This window comes from Stylophora pistillata, chromosome 1 (genome assembly GCF_964205215.1).
Source record: "Stylophora pistillata chromosome 1, jaStyPist1.2, whole genome shotgun sequence".
NCBI classification, from domain to species: domain Eukaryota; kingdom Metazoa; phylum Cnidaria; class Anthozoa; order Scleractinia; family Pocilloporidae; genus Stylophora; species Stylophora pistillata.
Window position 1 is genome coordinate 56,960,730 of NC_142519.1, and position 21,992 is coordinate 56,982,721.

General features: G+C 40.0%; 2 protein-coding genes across 4 annotated transcripts; one reads left to right on the forward strand and one right to left on the reverse strand.

The window, feature by feature from the left end:
• Positions 1–183: 183 nt before the first annotated feature.
• LOC111343704 (coactosin-like protein) lies at positions 184–7,018 on the forward strand. Of its 3 annotated transcripts, XM_088725095.1 has the most exons (7): positions 222–301; positions 2,703–2,749; positions 3,253–3,317; positions 4,357–4,429; positions 4,904–4,986; positions 5,749–5,906; positions 6,514–7,018. In XM_088725095.1, the coding sequence occupies exons 3-7, from the start codon at positions 3,260–3,262 to the stop codon at positions 6,691–6,693; spliced, it is 552 nt and encodes a 183-aa protein (XP_088581221.1). In that variant the 5' UTR covers positions 222–301; positions 2,703–2,749; positions 3,253–3,259; the 3' UTR covers positions 6,694–7,018. The 3 variants fall into 3 exon arrangements, with proteins under 3 accessions (XP_088581227.1, XP_088581221.1, XP_088581231.1); XM_088725101.1 differs by lacking the exon at positions 2,703–2,749 and having other exon boundaries at positions 184–301; XM_088725105.1 differs by lacking the exons at positions 222–301; positions 2,703–2,749 and adding an exon at positions 1,062–1,514.
• LOC111343711 (cytoplasmic dynein 2 intermediate chain 2) lies at positions 7,019–21,977 on the reverse strand. Its single transcript, XM_022950894.2, has 17 exons — positions 21,766–21,977; positions 21,413–21,497; positions 20,788–20,850; positions 20,353–20,434; positions 14,710–14,792; positions 14,249–14,301; positions 13,918–13,957; positions 13,446–13,520; positions 13,109–13,175; positions 12,672–12,766; positions 12,301–12,345; positions 12,051–12,204; positions 11,291–11,398; positions 10,829–10,983; positions 10,227–10,352; positions 9,466–9,548; positions 7,019–9,016 (listed from the first exon to the last, which is right to left on the reverse strand). The coding sequence occupies exons 1-17, from the start codon at positions 21,822–21,824 to the stop codon at positions 8,884–8,886; spliced, it is 1,506 nt and encodes a 501-aa protein (XP_022806629.2). The 5' UTR covers positions 21,825–21,977; the 3' UTR covers positions 7,019–8,883.
• Positions 21,978–21,992: the final 15 nt, after the last annotated feature.

Below are 21,992 nucleotides of genomic sequence, written 5' to 3' on the forward strand. Positions count from 1 at the left end.
TTATTCAAAATATAGATGAGAGCAGAGAGTGTAAGTCTTAATTTTCCTTACGATCGATGCTCAGTTCTTTTGGCAGCCCGCGATCAGAACGGTTAGCGACCTCACACAGAAGTAAAGAAAACTTGTCATCGACTTTTGACCTCGTCCCATTGTTTTTTTCCTTATAATTGTAGCAATCTGTCTGATTGGCTACTGACTTGTTGAAAAAGGCCACCACGCTCTTTCAGCCTCTCTGTTCGCGCAGTTTGTGACCAGGAACACAACGCTTTCAACCAAAATCACCGATCATCGATCTTTTAGGGTAAGTATGCGATGGTATTTCTTTATTTCGGGGTATGACTTCATTAAATGAAGTTGACACAATTGAGAAGAACTGCCCTTGGTGCTCAGTCATGTGCAACCTTTTCTTAAGGGATCCGGCGCTAATGATACCGGAGAGTCGCTGTTACACTTTTCAAATGCTCACACGAGGGGAAGATGATTGTTACAACGTTTTAAACCAGAGAAGAAGTCGTAGAAAAATTAATCCTCTGTAGGAAGGGGTATATCAGTGAAGATCAATTACTTATTCATCGATTCTGAGAAAGGCAGAGTTTTAGCAGTTTCATCAAATGATAGTGTATGAAGCAGTTCTTTCATAAAATCTTTAGGCAAAATTATTTATTCTTAGTGTTACCGCGCTTTAACAATTTTTAAGTGTGCTTTGGCAACTGTAGTCTCATAAAGTCCTGCAATGTCACCAGGTCCAACCTTACCATCACTGAGGAGAATTTTTGTTCAACCAAATCTATTTGCTGGCACCTTGAAATTATCTGTATGCTTTCTTTTCTGACCGCACGGTCGTCCACAACGTTGATTAAAAACAATGCTTATGCAAATGTTATGGGTGGGAACAAAGAAAACTGTGGTAATGGAATCACGATTCGAAGTCTCGTGAATCACCTGTTTGTTGTTCCAACCCACGCAAAAAAAAGTTCTTGAGTGTAACATCACTAAATGCATAATGCACGTATTCGACTTCGACAATTCGATGGTTTACAGCAATTAAAAGAGATCTTCCTCATAATTCTTGAAGGCAGTTATATCATCAGTTATGGAGAGTGAATGAAAATAAGTATTTCGAAATCCCTAGAATGCTAAGTCATGCATGAACTTTCTATGGAACTTTCTGAAACCTTTTGGTAGATTTTGTTGTTTTGTTCCGGAACACTTTGTAAATGTAAATAAGGACGTGTAGTAGTTGTTAATGGCTGTTGTTGGGAGTGACCGACTTTTTGGCCCATCCTCGGTGTAAAAACCTGTGAAGCTCACGAGTGACGTAAAACAAAGACAACAAAACATTATAAACGATAGCGCACAGCAAAACAATACGTCATGAAACAAAGAAAACCTCATCAGGCTTTTACACCGAGGATGACCCGACTTTTTGGGCTGTACCAGAAGATAGAACTGTTGTGGGAGATTGTTGATTTCAAGAAACTTTGAAGAAAACTGCGAGTTTGTGCCGTGGTGAAGTAAGATATAGTTAAAGGGCTTATGAACTGTCGACTGGCGTCGCTCCTAAGTAAGAACATTACAAGTCGTGGTGAAAGGAACAAATGTTGGTCGACCGCAGGCGGCCGAAGCTCCAGCTGTGAGATGATCGTCTTGCGCAATAACAGTCATGGCGGAACTACGAGAGTTTGTACGGGAATATTTACGACTGCTCTAAGGAATGAAAAAATACGTCGAATTCTCAGTAAAAATATTCCTCACCTTACTTCTGTTGCACGTTCACATGTAACTCAGAACAAATTAGCATACATAGCTTAGTGCACGTGCATTTGCAATGTGCAGAAATGGGCATATCCAGCTTGTTACTTAAGACTTTGACATTTCGCAATTAAAGGAAACTTTATCGAGAGCACCACGCTATCAAAACTTCCACAGTGTATCGCTTGTTAACTGACCGCTTATTTCAATGAGAAGAACCCAACGTACGTTGTAAACCTCTAAATGGACAGCTCGCTAAAATGGGTTCTTTTCATCAAAGTAAACGGTCAGATAACAAGTGATACACTGTGGAAGTAAGGTGAGGTATTTCTTTTGAGAATTTGACGTATTTTTTTATTCCTTAGAGCGGTCGTAAATATTCCTATACAAACTCTTATAATTCCGCCATGATTGTTATTGCGCAAGATGATCGTCTCACAGCTGTACGCTTTCTGCCTTTCGCTTTCGTTTCCATTGGCATTCCAGGTCCGTCCTGCTAAGGTTATGGATGCCATAAATAAATATGGCTGCCGCGTGACTGCACTTGAACTTGCCGCGAGGACACTCGCGCCGCCTGGTTAGCTCAATTGGGAGAGCGCCGGACTGCTGTGCGGGAGGTCGAGAGTTCAATACCGGCCGGACCAACACTCAGGGTCTTAAAATTAACTGAGAAGAATATGCTTCCTTTCTTTAACATCTAGAAATGGTTAGATATTCTAGTCTTCTCGGATAGGGACGAATAAATGGAGGTCCCGTCTCCTGCAGGGTTAGGGGCAGGAGACGTTAATTTCCCACGCACGAGATTACTGTGTGATGGATGTCCTCCCCTGGGGTGGGATGGGTGGGTTTCCACATTTGCATTTAAACGAGCTATAGCTCATATGCGATATGTGATTAAATAAAATTACTTACTTACTTACTTACTCGCATTCTGTGTCTTTTATTTCAAGGTTTTCATCGAGATAAATCTGATAAAAAGATAATTCGAAACAGACACGTAAGTTGCAATATATATTCCGCAATATAAACATTAAATTGGAGGTGAAATCGGGGTTGGGAGTTCTTCGAATTGAACACACGTGTTGTGATCCCAAATTGGCAACTTACTGTGACTTTGTAGTCCTTATTTTTCATGCTTGCTTGGACTTCACCTTTGATGACTCCCCTGGAATAAATAAAGCTTTGGACATGGTCTGATTTGAAGTGGTTTTCTCCGCGATCAAGCGATTTCCGCTCTCCAGAAAAGAAAGAAACGAGTGAGCATATCGATAAAGACGCCATGTTTGAAGTATGAGTTTAAACTGTTTAGACCGAAAAAAATGCTGTCATGGCAACGTGACGTCACACTTTAGGACTCTATTGGGCGGCAATGACGTAACGTGCAAACCACCTATTGTGTTTTTCTGTCGGTTGAATTATACCATTACAATACTTTCTTCATTACGATGCTACTGCATTTACTTTCAATACTTTCACTATTTCTTTCTTTTATTAATCTAGAAACACGATGAAAGGATTTGTGACCGTTTGTATATTTGCAATTCTGTCTGTTGGCCAAGTAAAGGGTAAGACCTGAAACTTTTACCTATCAACTTCCTTCTTCGATCTATACTTGTAGTACTTAAAAACCAAAACAACGTTAGTAAAATGATAATAATAAATGATTTCCTTGTTGTTTCGTATATGTATAAAATTATGAGAGATGATGCATTTACCATCAAGTCCTGAATAAAAGTAACAGCTACAACAACATCAATTGCGATAATCATGATAATAATTATATAAATGATAGCGATAATGATGTTAAAAGTAATAACGATGATAACAACGTTGTTAATGACAATGACAATAGCGAGGGCTTTTGCACTGAAAATGATGACAATGACGATGAAAATGACAATGAAGATGACAATGGCAATGACAATAACATTAAAAATGGCAACGTCAACGTCAATGACAATGACAGTGACAATGGAAATGATAATGGCAATGGCAATGATCCTGAAAATGGCAATGGCAATGGCAATGGCAATGACGATTACTATGACAATGGCAATGACAATGACTATGACTATGACTATGACAATGGCAATGACAATGGCAATGACAATGACAATGGCAATGATTATGGCAATGGCAATGACAATAACTATGCCAATGGCAATGACAATGGCAATGGCAATGACTATGACGAAGACGATGACGATGACAATGGCAGTGATCATGACAATGGCAATGACAATGGCAGTGATCATGACAATGACTATGACAATGGCAATTGCAATGACAATGGCAATGACAATGACGAAGACGAAGGCGAAGACGATGACGATGACAATAGCAGTGATCATGACAATGGCAATGACAATGGCAGTGATCATGACAATGACTATGACAATGGCAATGATAATGACAACGAAAATGGCAATGACGATGGTGATGACAATGACAATGACAATGGCAATGGCAACGGGAATGAAAACGCCAAAGGTAATGAGAAACAATGATATTGATAATGGCAATGACAATGACAGTGTCAAAGTTAGAGTTAGTGCTATTGAAGATTAGGATAATGATTCCTCTAAACCTTCTCTTTATTTCAAGGCATCATAATTGATGAGGCGTCCCTTCAAGACGCTTATGAAGACGTACGAGATGATTCGACCCAAACCAGCTGGTGAGTAAAATACTGATAAGATAAACGAGTGAGGTAGAAAGCTGCAGGTTTAGTCACTGGGGCTCTGTCCCCATTGACCTCCTATGCAACAGTGTACTTGACGAAATTGCGAATACCACGCCTGCAAGAGAGCCGGGTGACACGCATGCTGTCTGTGACAGTCTAATTCACTCTCGCCCAGCAGAAATCAAATTTACGCTAAAAGCCTATAATCGAAAAGAGATTTGACTTTTAGAGCGACTTTACGATAAAAGAAAGATATGTTTATGCACCTGTAACAACAGCAAAATGCTCTGCCACCTTGAATCAACTTTTAAAGGAAGAGGAGGGGGAGAAAGTTACCGGATATCTTTCCGTTTAAGTGGAAACATTTCAGTTCTCGTGACGCGTTTGAACCGAATGAGCAGATTCAGTGATGGACTGTAATCAAAATGATACAAAATTGTTTACTATTAGCTCTCCCTTTGATCCCAGGCTAGTATGTACTTACGAGGGAAAAGGAATAAAACTCTCAGCCACTGGTACTGACTACGATGAATTTCTGGGCTATCTAAACGGTAAGTGATGGCATTGACTGTGATAACAAGTTCTAACCAGGACAAGAAATACAGTAAAAAAAGCTTAAATGGAATCAATGTATCCCTGATTTGAAAGTCATTCTCTATTCTCGAATTTTTCATTTTCGGATCCTTTCATGGGCAATAGCAGGAAAAAGCAACGCCCTTCCTGGAGACTCTGAAATGTTCTGCCAATATTAATAGTTTGTATTGACTGAGGACATTAATAAATAGAAACAAAACAAAACAGATAGAGAAAGGACAGGAAAGAATAAAAAAGGGGAACTGCAAGAGATCAACCTCTAATTGAGTTGTTTGTGAGCTTTCGTCAACTTTAAAAGTAGTGTATTTTTTATCTAACGGGTGCAAGGAATTAACGATCCATGTCTATCTGATGTTGTCGAGTAATACCCTGCCATCTTTTTTCATTCAGGCTTTAAGGCAAAAGAGACGAACGAAAAAGCGAGCGAGCTTGGCGGGGGTCTGGGAACGAGGAGAAAATGAGAGTACTTGCATGGACGTATTCGCGCGTTACACCAGCTTGCGATCGGCACTTTGAGAGCGAGCAAAAATTTTCATGGGTTTGGAAAGGACCAAGAAAAGATTTACATCGTTCCCCTTCCCCTTCCTCGTTTTTCTCTCTCTCGTCTCGCTTCTTCGCTCGTCCACACAAATGGAGTGAAGTGGGTGCAGTCGCAAGTTACTTTACCTTAATATCAACTGTTTCATGTATGTTTGCGTGGCTTTTTGTTTTTATACCAGACGATAACCGAGCTTATGGTTATGTACGCTTTGAGACTGGTGACGAGATGTCTCGCAGAGCGAAGTTTGCCTTTATTACTTGGATTGGGCCCGGCGTAAGACCTCTTAAGAAGGCAAAAGTCAGCACTGACAAGAGTTTCGTCAAGAAAATTTTTCATGTTAGTATTTGATTCCTAATTTTCTTTAAACCTTACCTTCTCCCCTGATTTGCTTATAAGATCGCCCTTGTAACGTTCCTCGGCCAAGTCTGCTACCGATGGTCTTAGACCAAAGACCGGTTTGCTTAACAGCCACCGGCACCTCAGGAAGGACTTATTCACGACATTTGCACAACCAACAAACTGAACAGAACGATCTAACAATACAGGAGGATCAAAACTGATCGATCAGGACCGACCTATGATACTCGAGTCTTTCAGCCAGTAACATCACTGCAAAACTGACCGATAAGTTAACAAGAAACAGACCTGCAATTCTCGACTCATAAACAACTAATTGCAGTAAATAGTTTGAACCCGGGGGTAACATTTGATAAGACTGATCAAGTAACGTGACTCTTGCAGCCAAGAACATCACGGCTAAACCGACCAATCATTCGACCACTTGACTGTGATGATGACTTCGGATGAAGTCGTCAAAACGTTGGTCACTACTACCAAAAACAGTCCTTTTCAGGACTACACTCAACTTGACGATCAGACTACACTATCACAAACAACTAATCAACTTGACTCTGATTACTATTTTTTACTTACTATTTTTTAGCAATTCGGCAAGGAAATCCTCGCGGACGAAAAAGGTGAATTGCGCTATGACAAGATACTGAAAATTCTTGAGGCCGCAAACGGTGCCGAGTATGGTAAGCGTCGTTACGTTGGAACACTACGTACTGCATTGACTGATGTCGCACGCATTAGAGTGTTGAAGCGACAATTGGTTCACTAAATACAAGTTTTGAATGTATTTTTGTGCGCTGACACCCCTTTGATTGATGGACTTGTCCTTGGAAACTATAATATTGAAAAAAATAAAAACCCCGTCCTGGAAAAATTTTAGGTTTTGTTATGGTCGTTATTGATTTTAATTACTGCAGCTTCAAAAACTGTTATAATGATATAAATGCCAAATTTCTTAATACAATAACCTCTTACCTCAAGTGTTGGTTGCTCGCGGCTCAGTAAAATCCACCACAAGCCACCAACACCGAGATGAATAGTGGTTTAAGTATATGTACTAAAACAGTGAGATAATAAAATGTTGCACAAAAAGATGATTTTAACTCATTTATTCCTGCAACGCAACGGCGCAAGTCCCTCGGAGGTGAATAGTAAGAATATTCGGAATTTAAGTAGCCAATCGCAGGACGCCGTCCACGCTATCCACCTATTTCCATATATGCTAGACATCTCGAGTCAAGACCGGCTAGTACTAGAAGACGGCGAATTACAAGCTATGGTTGGTTTAAAACGTCCATTTTGAGTTTTGTGTGGACGCTTGCCATGATTTTGTATTTTTTCCTACAATAATTAAGCGTCAACAGCCTGTTTTGATTATCAAACGAGAAAGTGCGAATCGAACGGGCGCAAATTCCGGGCGAGTTACTCGGAGGTGAATACAAAAGATATTCGGAGTTGAGTAACCAATAAGAGCGCGCCTTCAACGCTATCCACTGCTTTAGATTATACTAGAATACGCTAATTTCATGACAAAAACAAAATAAGCTAAGGCCCGTCCAAACTTCACAATTGGAACCCTGCGTGGTCAGGGCGATTACATCGAGGAAAACGTCGATCAAAAAAATTTTTTTCCTGAAGAAATTAGCGAGTGACGGGGTGTAGTTATCGTCTCCAACAGTGTCAGAATGCAACTGAATTTTAGCCAAGAAAAAATAATGTTCTCATGCATTATTCTCTAATGTTTCAGCATAACACAAATCTCGCCGGTCCCTTGTTTTGTTACTCGGCTCCAATTCTCAACCGATTCGCTATACCAGGGTCCGAGATTAACTTTTTTTAGGCAGGCGCCAACTGGCGACGGGAATTTTTTTTCACTCGTCATATGGAAAAATGTGGATATATCAACAAAGTTGAAGTGGTAAATTGGCCACCGTAACGATTACAAAAGCTGACGTTTCGAGCATTAGCCCTTCGTCGGAGCGAATGAAAAATATGGAAAAATGTGGTCGCCAAAAAGTGACAATAAAATTTTTCCTTTGTAGCGAAACACAAGCCACACATTTCATCGATTTGGCTGAAAATCAAAGTTATTGTTTGTATAATTATCGTGGCATGAAAAAGTTAATCGCCTGCTGGCAACCGGTTATGAATTCTGGTCGCCAGTGCAAAGTTTTTAGTCGCATTGGCGACCAGGAAAGCGCAATTTCGGACACTGTATACACCTTCAAAAACTCAAAAAATGATGAGAAAACCTTGAGTGGGCTGTAAATAGTGACAAATAATTGAAAATGGTAATACTTTTGAAGACATGTTTCTTGTTAAGTTTGTCGAGATAAAGATATCTGTTCCCCTTGCAGTGCATGGAGCAAGCGAAAGTAGATGAAATTCCATTCAGTTTGAAGAGTCCATTTTATACCATAACCTCTCGAAGAGAAAGAAAAAAAGAAAACAAAAACAAATTTGAAAGAAGAGCATAAAGTAAAACAAACTCGAACTAGTGACCCCTTGTGAATGATCTGTTTTTCACAAAACATGGGAATTCGAAAGCGGGCATCTTAAAGAAATTTAAGCAGAACTTTCCTTGCATTAATCTCGTTAGGAAGTAAAACCGCCCACATATACTTAACTCGCAAATTCCAGAAAGCGAACATCATTATCTCTTTTCGCAAAATAATCAATTTCGATGAGTTCCGAGATTTTTTTAAGTTTCTCCCAGATAAATTTTCAATATTCTGGGAATGTTTTTGTACAAGAAGTAGAAATTCAGCTGTTTCTTCGCCGAATACAGCCTGTGGTCTCCATAACCCAAAGTACCGTGTCGAAGAGGCGAATACGACCAACCATATCTCGCTGCATCCTTGTTCCCAGTCTCTCTATCTTCTCTACGCCTTCTCTCCTTCCGGTGGCCGGGAAGAGCAAAAATTCTTGGAAACGAGGTTTATGTCGCTGTTGCTGTTACCTATTCTGTTTGAGTGTCATTTGCAATAACCGCCAGGAATTCCTCCTCTCGGTTGGACTGGGTTGTTAGCTCATCACTAAGTCGCCATATTTTGATTCGCCCTTGTGAATCACCAGTAGCAAGTGTCTGACGCCTGGAAACAAACAAACAAACAAATAAAAAACGAGGGTAATCGACTCTGATGGATACATTTCACTATGGGCCCTCGGTACCGGTTATAACTTTTCCCAGACTTTTAAGTGGCTACCGTGGCCTACTAGCCCGACAGTTATATTTTTTCCCGCGTTTCTCGCCGTCGACACACCGTTTACTTTCATTTCCCGCGCTTGGCCGCAGACATTGCTGTCCGCGATTTTCTCTGGTTATGTGTTTTACGAGATTAGATTGTCGCTGACTCGTGAGTTACATCCTTTCCTACGCTCAGAACCTGTCAAACATGGGTTAACATAACAGAACATGTTTAGACCGAGCTCTGTCTTATTAGTTTACATCGGGTGCTAAAAAATAATGACAAAGTAATTTTTCTCTAATCCACAAGGCACGGATAAACTACACAGTGGCTACAACTAAACAAAGGAATACCTTTGAAGGTTGAACTCCAAGGAATATACCGGTGATCTGTCTGTTGTGACATCTAGCGTGATCACTGGGTTAATGCGGTCAACCTTGGAAAAAACAACACATTCTTACAGCCATTTTACAATGCAACAGCAAATTATTATAATTTTTTTAATACCTTAACCAAAATGGAGACTGAAAATCAATATGGAAGGATAATTCTCAGAGCAAGAAAGCTAGCTCGAAAAAGGCGCAATGAGTGTTGCGAGATGTTCGAACAACTACGCTAAGTATGAAAATTGCCAGGCTAAAGGTAGTCGTCTTTCCAAACGTAATCCGTCCCATGAGTCAGTAGAGCTCATTTGGAACTAGTGTCGTAAAAGCAAAACCAAAGTAATCACAACAGCCAATCAGAGAGGAGAGAAATATCACAGAGAGCCAATCAGAAATAAAATTGTCTGAAGCGCGGGAAAAGGAGGGTGATCAAGCCGTGATTGGTTTTAGCTTTGAATCTGATTGGCTGAGAGGATGGCGTGAGTTTTCTGGACCAATCACAGAGCGAAGTAACGCAAAACTAATTTATTCCAGATTACTCTCGACACTCGATTGGAAAAACAACACCAAGATATTCTTTTCTTGCCGATTTCTATTGATTCTGACTGAGAAAGAGAGGCTGACCGTAGTCAAAGAATTTTGTTCACCTGTCTCCAGAAGGATTCTTTCCGCAGTCTTGAAATTCACGGAGTTTTTTTTTAATGTTATTACTAATGATTCAATACACTCACTTTCAAATCATAGATCAGCAAGCGACCATCCGCAGTTACGACAGAAAATACCAACGGGCGTGAAGGAGACCAACGGACCCTAAATAGATATCCTGCTCCGGGCTCCACTGAAAATAGGGGCTTAGACTGTTTGAAAATGAAAGCACCTTAATATGAGGACCGTCCAGGAGAGGCCCATCGATGGTCAGAGTAAAATTGCTCTGATAAATAAGCGGCTTTTGAGTACAGTTTGCTGAGATAGGTGATTAACTTACATTTTCGTTGAAAGGGAGCCTACATTTATAGTTTGTTAAAGCGGATTGTCGTTTACCTTGTACATTTAGCAACATTTAAGAGGAACGTTTTTTCAAGGGTCATCAAAAACTTTATAAATATTGCAACCTTTGAGAGAATCAGAATTTTTTGAGGGACTCTAATGCAATGATACGAACAACAAAAGTGTTCCCACAGCTTTTATGTTGAAAACATTCTGATTTTCGATTTCGATGGAGGTTTGGCCAGTTTTCCACTTTCAAAGGTGGTTCAGTACCCCTCTATTGTTCATCAGTCCAGTGAACTCTCAGAAAAGAAGCGAAGTGTCACCAGATAAAAATATGCCCTACCTGTAACATGGAGTAAAGTCTAACAGTTGCGTCAGTACCACAAGTGAGGAACAGATTCCTGTGATAAGGTGAACAGTCAACAGAAAACACAGGCCCAAAATGAGGAGAGAAGGCAAAAGTTACTGGGGAACGTAACGGAACGGAGCTATGGACATCTGTGAGAAAACGAAGGACAGAGTTTGAGAAATGGTTCAATACGCTATTTCCGAGTTTAAGTGCTTTAGCTTTCTTGTATAAATCGAACAGTTCTGCTCTATTCTGTCCTTTCCCAAATTTTGCACTAGCACCATGAACTTGTCCCTTGTCATATTAAATTGCAGAAAAAAAATCCAAAATTACGATATCACCCTGTAAGGTTTGAGTTATACGTTTACTACTTTGAAGTCATAAGTTTTTGAACAAGTGCCAGTCATTAAACTTTTCTTGTTCGAGTGGTGTGTATATATACGATACACTTCTTACTTGTCAGGGGAGGTCCTCTGGATGTCATGGAACATTTAAATACTCCCCCTGCCTCTGAGCCGAGCACAAACAGTGTACGGTCCTCGTGAGAAAAGCACATGCTAGTCACTGAAAGTGAAAGGAGTCAGTCAATACTCTGAAAACCTTTAAGCAAGGCAACCACAAATTTCACAACTACAAAATAATATAATGGTAGAAGCACTTTTGTTGTTGCCTATTGAAAGGTTTTGTGAATGATTCTCGGTTGTTTCTTTAACGCAACTAAAAAGAGGCTACATGCAACACCTTCCAAGCAGTTTCCATGTTAAACGATGGACAAAACCATTCAAAATTGTTTGTTTAAAGTTAGACGCTTACAAACGTTTAAGACGAATGGAATTTATGTGGAAAAATCTTTATCTCGACTGCTTCTGTCGAGAATGAAATTTTCATAGAGCAATTCTAAATTTAGTGTCGAAACCAATTTAGTATTGCATTGTTTTTACTTTCTTCTTCTCTGTGATTGGTCTAGCAAAACTCGTGCTTTCCTCCAAACCAATCAGAGGCAAAACTGACGCTAAACGCGCCGTGGTCATTCGCGTTTTCCCGCGCTACAGAAAGTTTGCTTTTTTTACATTCTAAGTTCTCGTCAAAACTGTAAGACAACTTTGTTCTTTCACTAAAAGAGGCAGCATCTACTGGTTTAACTCTGATAACATACACGGTATACTTAAGATACCCAACAGACGAAGAAAACCTTACAATACTTTTTAAAAATCACCTCCCATTTCAGCGTCACCGCGGGCTTTGCTCAAACGCATGCTCCGTGGGACACTGTCTGTCTGCAAAATGAAACCGCTGACTAGTTTGAGATCACGTGAGCCGGGAGTCATCTGCCATATCAGGACTTTGCCATCACCACTTATGCTAAGGATCTGGAAGCAAGTTAACATCAAAGAACATTAATGGTTTTGAAATCAGGTAATCCGATGATATCGTAATCATCTGTTGAAGAAAATCCCTTGACATACCTGATACTTAGTGGCCTTGGAGCTAGAGTCTAAAGTCCACAAGACCTTGAAGGGAAAAAAAAAAGGCTATGTTAAGTCAATAAGGAAGAACTTAAGAAACTGTGGTATGTTTTCAGTGGCAGATCCAGACCTTGAGCTAGGTGGGGGTGGGGGGGGGGGTGGGGAGGGGAGGAATTTTGTGTGTGTACACCTGCCGGCTTTTCTTTCTTCCGTGAACTTTTCCAAGATAGGGGGGGGGAGGCATCCCAGCCCCCCCCTCTTGATCCACCACTGTGTTTTTCTTATATAAAAACTTTGTTTGCAGTTCAACAAAGTAAAATATTGTCAGCTTGGAGAGAGGAAGGCAACACAGCATTTGTTAAACAGTATACCTTGCTAACTGGTTCCCGGTGTGAATCTGATCCCATTCCTGATGTAGCAATGACAGTTTCATCCTCTCTTCCAGTGTCCCACACTTGTATCTCTCCTAAATAATACATGGCAGTTATCAAATACCCTCTGCTAACTAGATGTTGACACTTAATACAATATAATGATGATGCAATAACTCACAGAGGGAATTGCCAAAAATATGGATCTTCACACAAAGGAGAGCTGATCTCATGTAAGGCAGAGAGACACGTGCCTTTCCCTTTAGCTAATCGATTAAACTCTTGCAGTTGGGATTGGTTATAAATTAAAGATCTTTTGTTCATCTTGATCAAGATCCTTTAATCGAACAACAATCTCTGAGCACTTCTCTCAAAGACAATCAAGGAATCATTTAAATTTTGAACCAGGAAGATTGCAAACTATAACACACATGTACCATTAAATGATCCTCCAGCAATAACTGATGGCAGATTTGGATGAAAAGCAATACACATCAAACAACTCTGTTGAGAAAATAACAAGGAAAGAAAAGACAGCTCTATTATAATATTTTTTTATCACTGTTGCTCATAAGGGGTTACTTAACTCAACATCTACCCTTGACCAATGGACAAAAAAAAAGAACTTCTGCTTTTGGTCCTCTCTTTTGGTAGATGTACATACATGGACTAACTTTTTCAAAATATGAGGCATTCCCAGTAGGTGACTTGAAGTCTCAATGAAAACTTGTCTCTGAGATAAAAGGAATCATTCCTGAAAGCGCGAGTACCTACAGATAGATCAATGGTGGTATCAGGCTTGTTTGGATCAAGTGTCCTCCTATCAATGTTCCAGGTACAGAGTGCAGACTGTCAAATGAATGATGATCACATCAGTTAATACACAAAGAATGGAATCATTCAAGATCAACTGAGGCTCTGAGCTAAGAATCAACCGTGCCCCAATGAGTCCATGGCCCCTTGTGAGGATCACTCCCATATTTAATCTTTTCAAATTTTGTTGAGAGCTATTTTTCTATAATTCACAAGGTACATTCATATGCAGTAAATGGTTTGAACCCGGGGGTAACATGTGAAGGTGTAGTCTGATCGTCCGGGTGAGTGTAGTCCTGAGAAGGACTGTTGTCACTGCCACCGACAACAGTCCTTCTCAGGACTACACTCACCCGGACGATCAGACTACACCTTCACGTACATTCATATGTAACCTAAAATCCTGTAGAACACATATTTGTAATTTACACACCTTATGAGTGCACCAGTGTTCATGATCAAACCTTCCATAGCTAAAATTGTGTAGTTAAGTTGAACTTTTATCTTGATCTTGGTTTTAAACACTTGATGCAAAAAACATTCGCCATGAATAACAATATGTATTTGCATCAAAAATAAAACACTAACATAACAAAACTGTTTTGTATGTGGTGAACAGCGGAAGCTAACCAAGTTTTCAAACTTTGACTATGTTGCTCTGCATCAAATTTCATACAGTTTTCAACCCGTCCAAAAAGTTTTCAGTTTTAAGAATGGAAATATTCCTCTGGGCTGTGGGAGTTAAAACTTAATAATAAGGATACGAGGCAGCTACTACTGAACCCGTAGAATTCCATGACAAGCCAGTAACTTGAAGCTGAAAATTGGGAGGAAAATGAAAAGTTATACAATTTTTTCAGGCTCTAAAGAACATCTAATAAATCAATGGACATACATATATGGACTAGCAAATGATTGCAATGAAACCAGAGACTTGCAGCAAAACTGGACAGTCCCAGGCTTTTGCTTAAAGGAAATGATCAAAAAAGGCACACAAAAAGCAGTGGTTTTAGACAAAAGAAAAATATAGCAATTTTGTAGACAACCACCCTCATTGCTTGTGGTTTTCCTGCTGGTCTGCTCATTTCCACTGAATTAGAGCCTAAGGCAGGATAATAGCAAAGATACCCAAGATGCATGGCCAGTTGTCCTTTTCAGGATTTCTCACATATTCAACAGCAATTAAGAACAAAGAAATTTTTAATATCAAATGCAAATTGGTTACCTCATCTTCACTTAGGGCTGCATTCGTCAATGTATGGGCACATGATACAGAGCTGGTTGATTCATCTAAGCTCACTTCATAACCTAGAAAGCATTCAGTCCAATGCAACTATCAAGAAGTAAGCCTGGTATAACGTAAAAAAGCTCATTCCTCTTTCAATTGTAAGGAATGGCTGAGAACATCTCTCCTAGCCCCCTTGATTTCCCCTACAATTTCAGGATACCTCCAGGAGCAAATAGTTAGGTTTTTCAAAGATAGGGAGCAGGAGAAGGCAAAGTTTCAAAATCATGTAAATTAGGTTATATACTTGTACTTATGCATCGAGAAGGGTCAGCCATTGGAATATCTAGAGCATTAAGAAATTTTTGTTCCAAAAAGATTTTATGGACCCAAACATTATTGCAAACCCAATTTACAAGGTTTGTATATTGATGAGTTTAAAACAGTAACACAAAGAGAGAGAGGGGACACGAGTATCCCAGAAAACACCTTGACACACCTTTGGCTTGACCCCCTTGTACATTGTCATGTTTTAATTTCCAAACCAAGACCATAAACATAAAGCTAACAATTCTTTCACTACACATCAGGGTTAAGTATAAAAAACAACAGAACCCTAAAAACTACCACAATTTAAGTCTGTAAAAGAAGAAAAGCCCCGTGCTTCACTTTTCTCTCTCTGAATTTCCAACAAAATTGAAGATGTGACGTATGTCAACTGTTATATCCGGGTATCCATGGATATTGCAGGCTTGGCTGCTAAGCCGAAGGACGTTTTGCATACGTTGGATCTGACTAATTTCGGTGTAAACTCTTCTTGTATATTGGAGTCTGTTCCGTTACAATTAAAGACTTTGCGACACTACAAATTGGCGACGAGGATAAAAGACAATCGGATAACAAGCCAAGATGAGTTTTGAAAGGTTTTCGTTGTCACCAGTTAATTTAGAGGCGACAAACTTGGCGCATGAGTGGAAGTTTTGGCTCGATGCTTTCGACAACTACCGAATTGCTACGAAATTAGATAAGGAAAGCGACGACGTTCAAAAAGCTACTCTTCTACATCTTGCGGGGACGGGAGTCCAGCATTTGCTCTCAGGTTTGCCAGGAGAGAACAAGAAATTTGAGGAAGTTAAACAAGCGTTGAGTGCACATTTTCAGCCAAAGAGAAACAAGTGGGCAGAGAGGCACAAGTTTCGAAAACGTGCTCAACTTCAACATGAATCACTTGATACCTTCATTGCAGAGTTACGTATGCTGAGTTTAACATGCGACTTTGGGGAAGCAACTGATGATAATATTCTTGGTCAAGTTATAGAGAAGTGTTCTGACGGATATCTACGAGAAAAGCTACTACAACAAGGAGAGACTCTTACACTGGAAAAAGCCCAGACGCTCGGGAGAGCAATTGAATCTGCAAAGAAGGAAACACAGCTACTTGGGGGTCACGGGGCCCAAAACGTTCCTGGAAAATCTGATGTTAATGCGGTAAGATCTTCAGTAAATAAAGCGAAAGAAAAAGCCTGCTTTCGATGTGGAAAAACAGATCATCTTGCTAATAACGAAAGGTGCAAAGCTAGGAATGCACAGTGCATAAAATGTAAGAAGACTGGTCACTTTTGGAAATATTGCAGATCAAGAGAATCAGAGAATAAAGAAGATGTAAAGTTTGTCCAGCCAGTCCAGCAACAGTCAGATAAGTCTAACCCTGAATATGTTTTGTATACTACTAATAATGAGGGGCTGGGTGTTGACACTGATGTTCAAATCAATGGTAAACTTGTTCAAATGATGATTGACACTGGCTGCGCTAAAACCTTGATCCCGAAACAGTGGTTTAGAAACAACCTGAACATTCCTCTTAACCCAAGCAATGTCAAGTTCTCAGCTTTTGGTGGAGGAGACCTCAAGTGTTTAGGAGTATTTGATGCTAAACTGAGATGCAATAAGATGGAAGTAATGGAGCCAGTGTATGTGATCGATGTGGAAGGTCCCCCCCCTGTTGGGAAGAAGTGCCCTGTCCACCCTCAACCTTTTAAAATCCATGCAGTAGGGGAGAGCCCAACCAAGGCGAGGGAGAAGATCTATCAGGAGTATGAAAATCTCTTCAAGGAAGAGCTTGGAGACTTTAAGAATTATGAGTACAAAATTAAAATCAATTCAGATGTCCCTCCCAAGGTACAAAAACAAAGGCCAGTCCCAGCACCCTTAGAGGAGAGATTGAAACAAGAAATAGAGCGAATGATCCAAGAAGATATTGAAGAAGCAACAGGAGCATCGTGGATATCACCTGTGCAGATTGTCTACAAGGGGAATGGAGAATTGAGAGTGTGCGTTGATCTCAGGGAAGCTAATAAAGCAGTGATAAGAGAGCGGTTTCCAATTCCTAGAATCCAAGACCTGTTACGGCAACTGAGTGGGGCTCGGATGTTTTCGACTCTGGATCTAAGGAAAGCATATTGGCAGGTTCGCCTAGCGGAAGAATCTAGAGAAATTACATCGTTCATAGCCGCAGGCAAAGTGTATCAGTTCAAAAGGCTGCCCTTCGGACTTGCGTCAGCACCAGAGGTGTACCAAAGGGTCATGAGCATAGTGTGTGAAGGCTTATCAGGTGTGCTTAGCTACTTTGATGATGTTGTGGTGTACGGGTCAACACCAGAAGAACACTGGAAGAATCTTCGTGCAGTTATGGCTAAACTTCAAGACTGTGGCCTTCGTCTCAATGCAGACAAGTGTGCCTTGGGCATGTGTGAGCTGAAATTTCTAGGACACGTCATCTCTGCTGAGGGCATTAAGCCTGACCCTGACAAGGTAAAAGCCATTGCAGATGCACCAGTACCTCAAAACCAAGCTGAGCTGAGATCATTTCTGGGAAGCATTACATACCTTACACAGTTTGTTTCCAACCTTGCAACAGTGATCACCCCCTTACGATATCTTACGCAGAAGGGTGTGGTGTGGAAATGGAGTACAACAGAATCCAATGCCTTTGAGGAAGTTAAAGAGCTTCTGATTAAAGCACCATGCCTTGCACACTACTCATTGGAAGCCGAGACCAAACTTGTAGTAGATGCCAGCCCAGTCGGTCTTGGGTGTGTCTTGCTCCAAAATGTTGACAGCCGTTGGCAGCCCATATCTTATGCGTCCAGAAGTCTAACTGCTGCAGAGAAGAGATATTCGCAGATCGAACGAGAGGCAATGGCTGTGCTGTTCGGATTGCAGAAGATGCATTCTTACATTTATGGTCGCCACGTTGTCGTCTCGACTGATCATAAACCACTGCTTGGCGTATTCAATAAAAACACTCAATCAATTTGCCTTGAACGGATTGCTTTGAGATGTCAGGACTATGACTTCACACTCACTTATGAACCTGGATCTGAGAACATTGCAGATGGACTGTCAAGATTACCTTTGAACGCTACTGTTACAGAAACAAGTTTTGTTGAGGAGCATGTACACTTTGTCAAAAGTGCTGATGCTTTGCTCTCAATTGATGAAATAAAAGAGGCTGGAGAGTCTGACCCTGAATTACTAGAGGTGGTGAAGGTACTTGATGGAACCCAGAACCTGGTAAATAATAAATGGAAACATTTTAAAGATGAACTGAGCTTTGCACAGGGCCTACTGTGGCGCGGTCGACGAATTTATGTTACTGAGAAGTTGAGAAAAAAGGCATTGACCTTGGCACATGAGGCTCATCAAGGTATTGTGCGTTGCAAGCAACGCCTTCGTAGAATTCTGTTCTGGCCGGGGATGGACTCTGACGTTGAAGACTACTGCCGAAATTGCGAGACATGTGTGCGCCTTCAGCCACTACGACGAGACACACCTAATACAGCAACTCCTCTTCCCGATTACTGCTGGGAGAAGTGTGCCCTTGACCTGGTGGGTCCATTTCCTGGAGAGATCTACATCATGACTGTTGTTGATTACAGAAGCAAATGGCCCGAGGCTATTGTTCTTAAGCGTATTACAAGTGAGAGTATAGTCACTGCACTTGCAGATATATTTGCACGATTTGGAAATCCAAAAGTTCTGATCACGGACAATGGACGTCAGTTCGTAGCTGAGGAATTCCAAGACTTCATGAAGGCAAATGGAATACAGCACAGAAGAGTATCACCCTATTTTCCACAAGCAAATGGGCAGGTCGAAAGATTTCATAGGTACCTAAAGCACAGTATCAGAGCAGCAGAGTTAGATGGTCTATCCTGGACAGAGGTTCTGCCCACAATCCTGCAAGTTTACAGATCCACTCCATATGCCGGGACTAACATGACCCCGGCTAAACTGTTTCTCAACAGAGAGATAACAACAAAGTTGCCAACAGTACCAGAAATGGATCAGAACAACCCTGAAGAGAGGTACAAGGAATACCAGAGGAAGTTATGTGAGTATACTGATGCCAAGCGACATGCACAACAACATAACCTAGTACCTGGGGATATTGTATTTGTAGCAAATACAAAATCTGGAAAATTGATTCCCACGTTTGGTCATCAGAAGTATGTCATTGTTCGTAGCAAAGGACCAGATACTTTTGAACTTGTCAATGCTGAGACTGGACAACATCTCACTCGTAATGTGAAGTTTCTTAGTAGAGTTCCACGCATGGAGCTACCAGTTAATGATGACAATGACAACGGCTGCTTGGAGTCGGAAGAGTTCGCTGGGGCAGCGATGCCTCCTTTGGATCAACTCGGATCTACAGTCTCGGATGATAGGAATCCCGCAGATAGTGGTCCTCCCGACTCAGCAATGGAATTGAGACGTTCAACTCGAACACCAAAGCCAAAGAGAGATGCTGACTTTGTTTATGACTAGAACATTGTTTTAGTTCTTCTATGTTAAGTTGCGTTGTTAGAGTGGACTTTGAACTTTAAATAGGTTAGGATGGAATGTTATATCCGGGTATCCATGGATATTGCAGGCTTGGCTGCTAAGCCGAAGGACGTTTTGCATACGTTGGATCTGACTAATTTCGGTGTAAACTCCTCTTGTATATTGGAGTCTGTTCCGTTACAATTAAAGACTTTGCGACACTACATCAACCTTTAACTGTCATGATCTCATTTAGCAATTCTCCTTACTGTCTGCCATAGAATTCTTGTTATATTGAATGGAGAATTTGGTATTGAATCAACTAATAATCTCCTAATTGATATTTTTCTTATTTCTCATCACTTGTCTGCTTGATAAATTCTATTAGTTATGTAAAGAGAAATTCTGTTGTGGTCACTCATGGGAGTTTAAGGGTAAGCAGAGTAGTTACAGGTGTAGTTTTTCTTGCTAGTATTTATCATTTTAATTTTTAACTGGGTCCCAACTGATAGCAGTGGTTAAGGCATCTGAATGGGCTACCCTAAATAAATAAAGTCTCTCTCTCTCTACATCACCATATTGAAAACAAAAATCTCACTAAAATTAACTTTCAACACACTTTAAAACACACCCACTACAAAACTAGTTTCGTCCACAGACCTGAAGAGGTCTGTGGACGAAACTAGTTTTGTAGTCTAGGCGTGTTTTAAAGTGCGTTGAAAGTTAATTTTAGTGAGGTTTTTGTTTTCAATATGGTGCTGAATGATACTTTCTTAGCTTCGACAATCAAAATTTCGGAAAAATCTCTCTACATCTTACCATCAAAAGCATGGCTTGTAATGTTGGTTTGTAACTGTTGACTCAGCTCAGGATAGACTCTTAGTATGAAGTTAACAAGATTCTTCAAAACAGAGAAAAAGCCAAATTCAAGAAAATGTAAAAGGTACATAAAAAAATAACACATACATTATCCTACTTCAGTAAACAATTTTTTTTTTTAATAAACTGAGTTGATATTAATAAGTAAAATGGCCAGCATACAAACTCTGACTTTTCAAGTGTTTGCCCTGTGTCAGAGCAAGTGAAACATATGGTGCAGACTTCAAACCAGACAAGTCAACTCCTTGGTTTGTTCGTGTACAAGAACTCACATTTATGACTTGGAAAGAAAACAAACCGTAAAAAAATAATTTTAAAAAATTTTGATCACATGAATCAATGATAATAAAATAAACAACAACAACATTTGCATACCGGATTCTCTTCTTCAACAACAAAGACAAGTTTTCCTTTTTCATCTTCTTCTTCTGTTTGAGTCTATGGTGAACAAATAATGAAGTGCAAGTCTCCAGTTCATTGAATGCATGTAATATTTTTCTGATTGGACTGTGGACCCCCATTTAAATCTCTTAACCCTTTTCATTTTCAAAAATATCTCATTAGTAATTCTCCTTACAGTCTGCAATAAAATTTTCATGATATTAGTTTAGAGAATTTGGTATTGGATCGACTAATAATCCCCTAATTGATATTTTTCTTTATTCTCACCACTTGTCTGCTTGATATTGTATTGGTATGGTAAGAAGAAATTATCTCTTGGTCATTCATTGGAGTTAAAATATGGGTTAAGTTCATGAAGGGAGAATAGGATAAAGTGGAAGAAAAAATCAGAAAGAAAGGAGAGAAGGGGGAGAGGGGAGAGAGGGCCAAGAGATTCAGATTTCTAGAGATGGAATCTCTGGCAATTATTTTTATTCAATGGAGCGCTGTTTCACATCAATTTTGCGATCCTATCATTGTGGCAATCCTAACTTACAGCTTTAACTTAGTTCGTTTGTGATAATAACAGTAGCCCATAATAGAGAATGTTTTGAAGTACCTCGGCATCTACCCGATGGATTGACTGTACGTCTGCCTCATAAGTAATAATCTCACTGGTTTGAGCCCCTGCATCTTTGGTGGACCTTTGAAAATAAAGTGAATTTTTTTTTTGCATGAATACTTGCTTACTTTAATTTGAAGATGCATAACAACCCGACAACACAGATGCTGTAATTAACCTCTTTTAATTTCTCGCATGATTTGTCACGCCAGCTTGATTTTAATTTTTTTTGTAATTAAAAAAAGCACACACACACATGAAACTACTCTCATAGCTTGATACATTAAATTTCAGCTTGATGTACCGGCATTTTAAATCCTAGCGTAAAACTTAAATTCACCGTGTCTCACCTTTCGGTTTTCCACGATGACTTAAATTCTACTGCCTCTTGTGCTTCATCGTTAAACATAATATTAAGAAGAAAGATAATTCTGTTTGCTTTCTGATCAACAAACCAATATTTTTCTCTACCAAAAGCTTTTTTTCTGTGCCTAAATTAGAAGTTGTTTTTCCAGCGATCCAATATGGCGTCCGATCTGTTTACCAAATTTAGAAGTGGCAACAGAGCACTATTTAT

Excerpts from the sequence above, each read along its gene's own strand:
- LOC111343711 (XM_022950894.2), bottom strand. The coding sequence starts at position 21,824 with ATGTTTAACGATGAAGCACAAGAGGCAGTAGAATTTAAGTCATCGTGG. Across the intron at positions 10,353-10,828 it reads GACTTTACTCCATGTTACAG|TCTAAGCCCCTATTTTCAGT; the intron begins GTAGGGCATATT and ends ATTTTCAAACAG. Across the intron at positions 9,017-9,465 it reads TTGGAGTTCAACCTTCAAAG|GCGTCAGACACTTGCTACTG; the intron begins GTATTCCTTTGT and ends GTTTGTTTCCAG.
- LOC111343704 (XM_088725101.1), top strand. The coding sequence starts at position 3,260 with ATGAAAGGATTTGTGACCGTTTGTATATTTGCAATTCTGTCTGTTGGC. Across the intron at positions 4,430-4,903 it reads GATTCGACCCAAACCAGCTG|GCTAGTATGTACTTACGAGG; the intron begins GTGAGTAAAATA and ends CTTTGATCCCAG. Across the intron at positions 5,907-6,513 it reads TCGTCAAGAAAATTTTTCAT|CAATTCGGCAAGGAAATCCT; the intron begins GTTAGTATTTGA and ends ACTATTTTTTAG.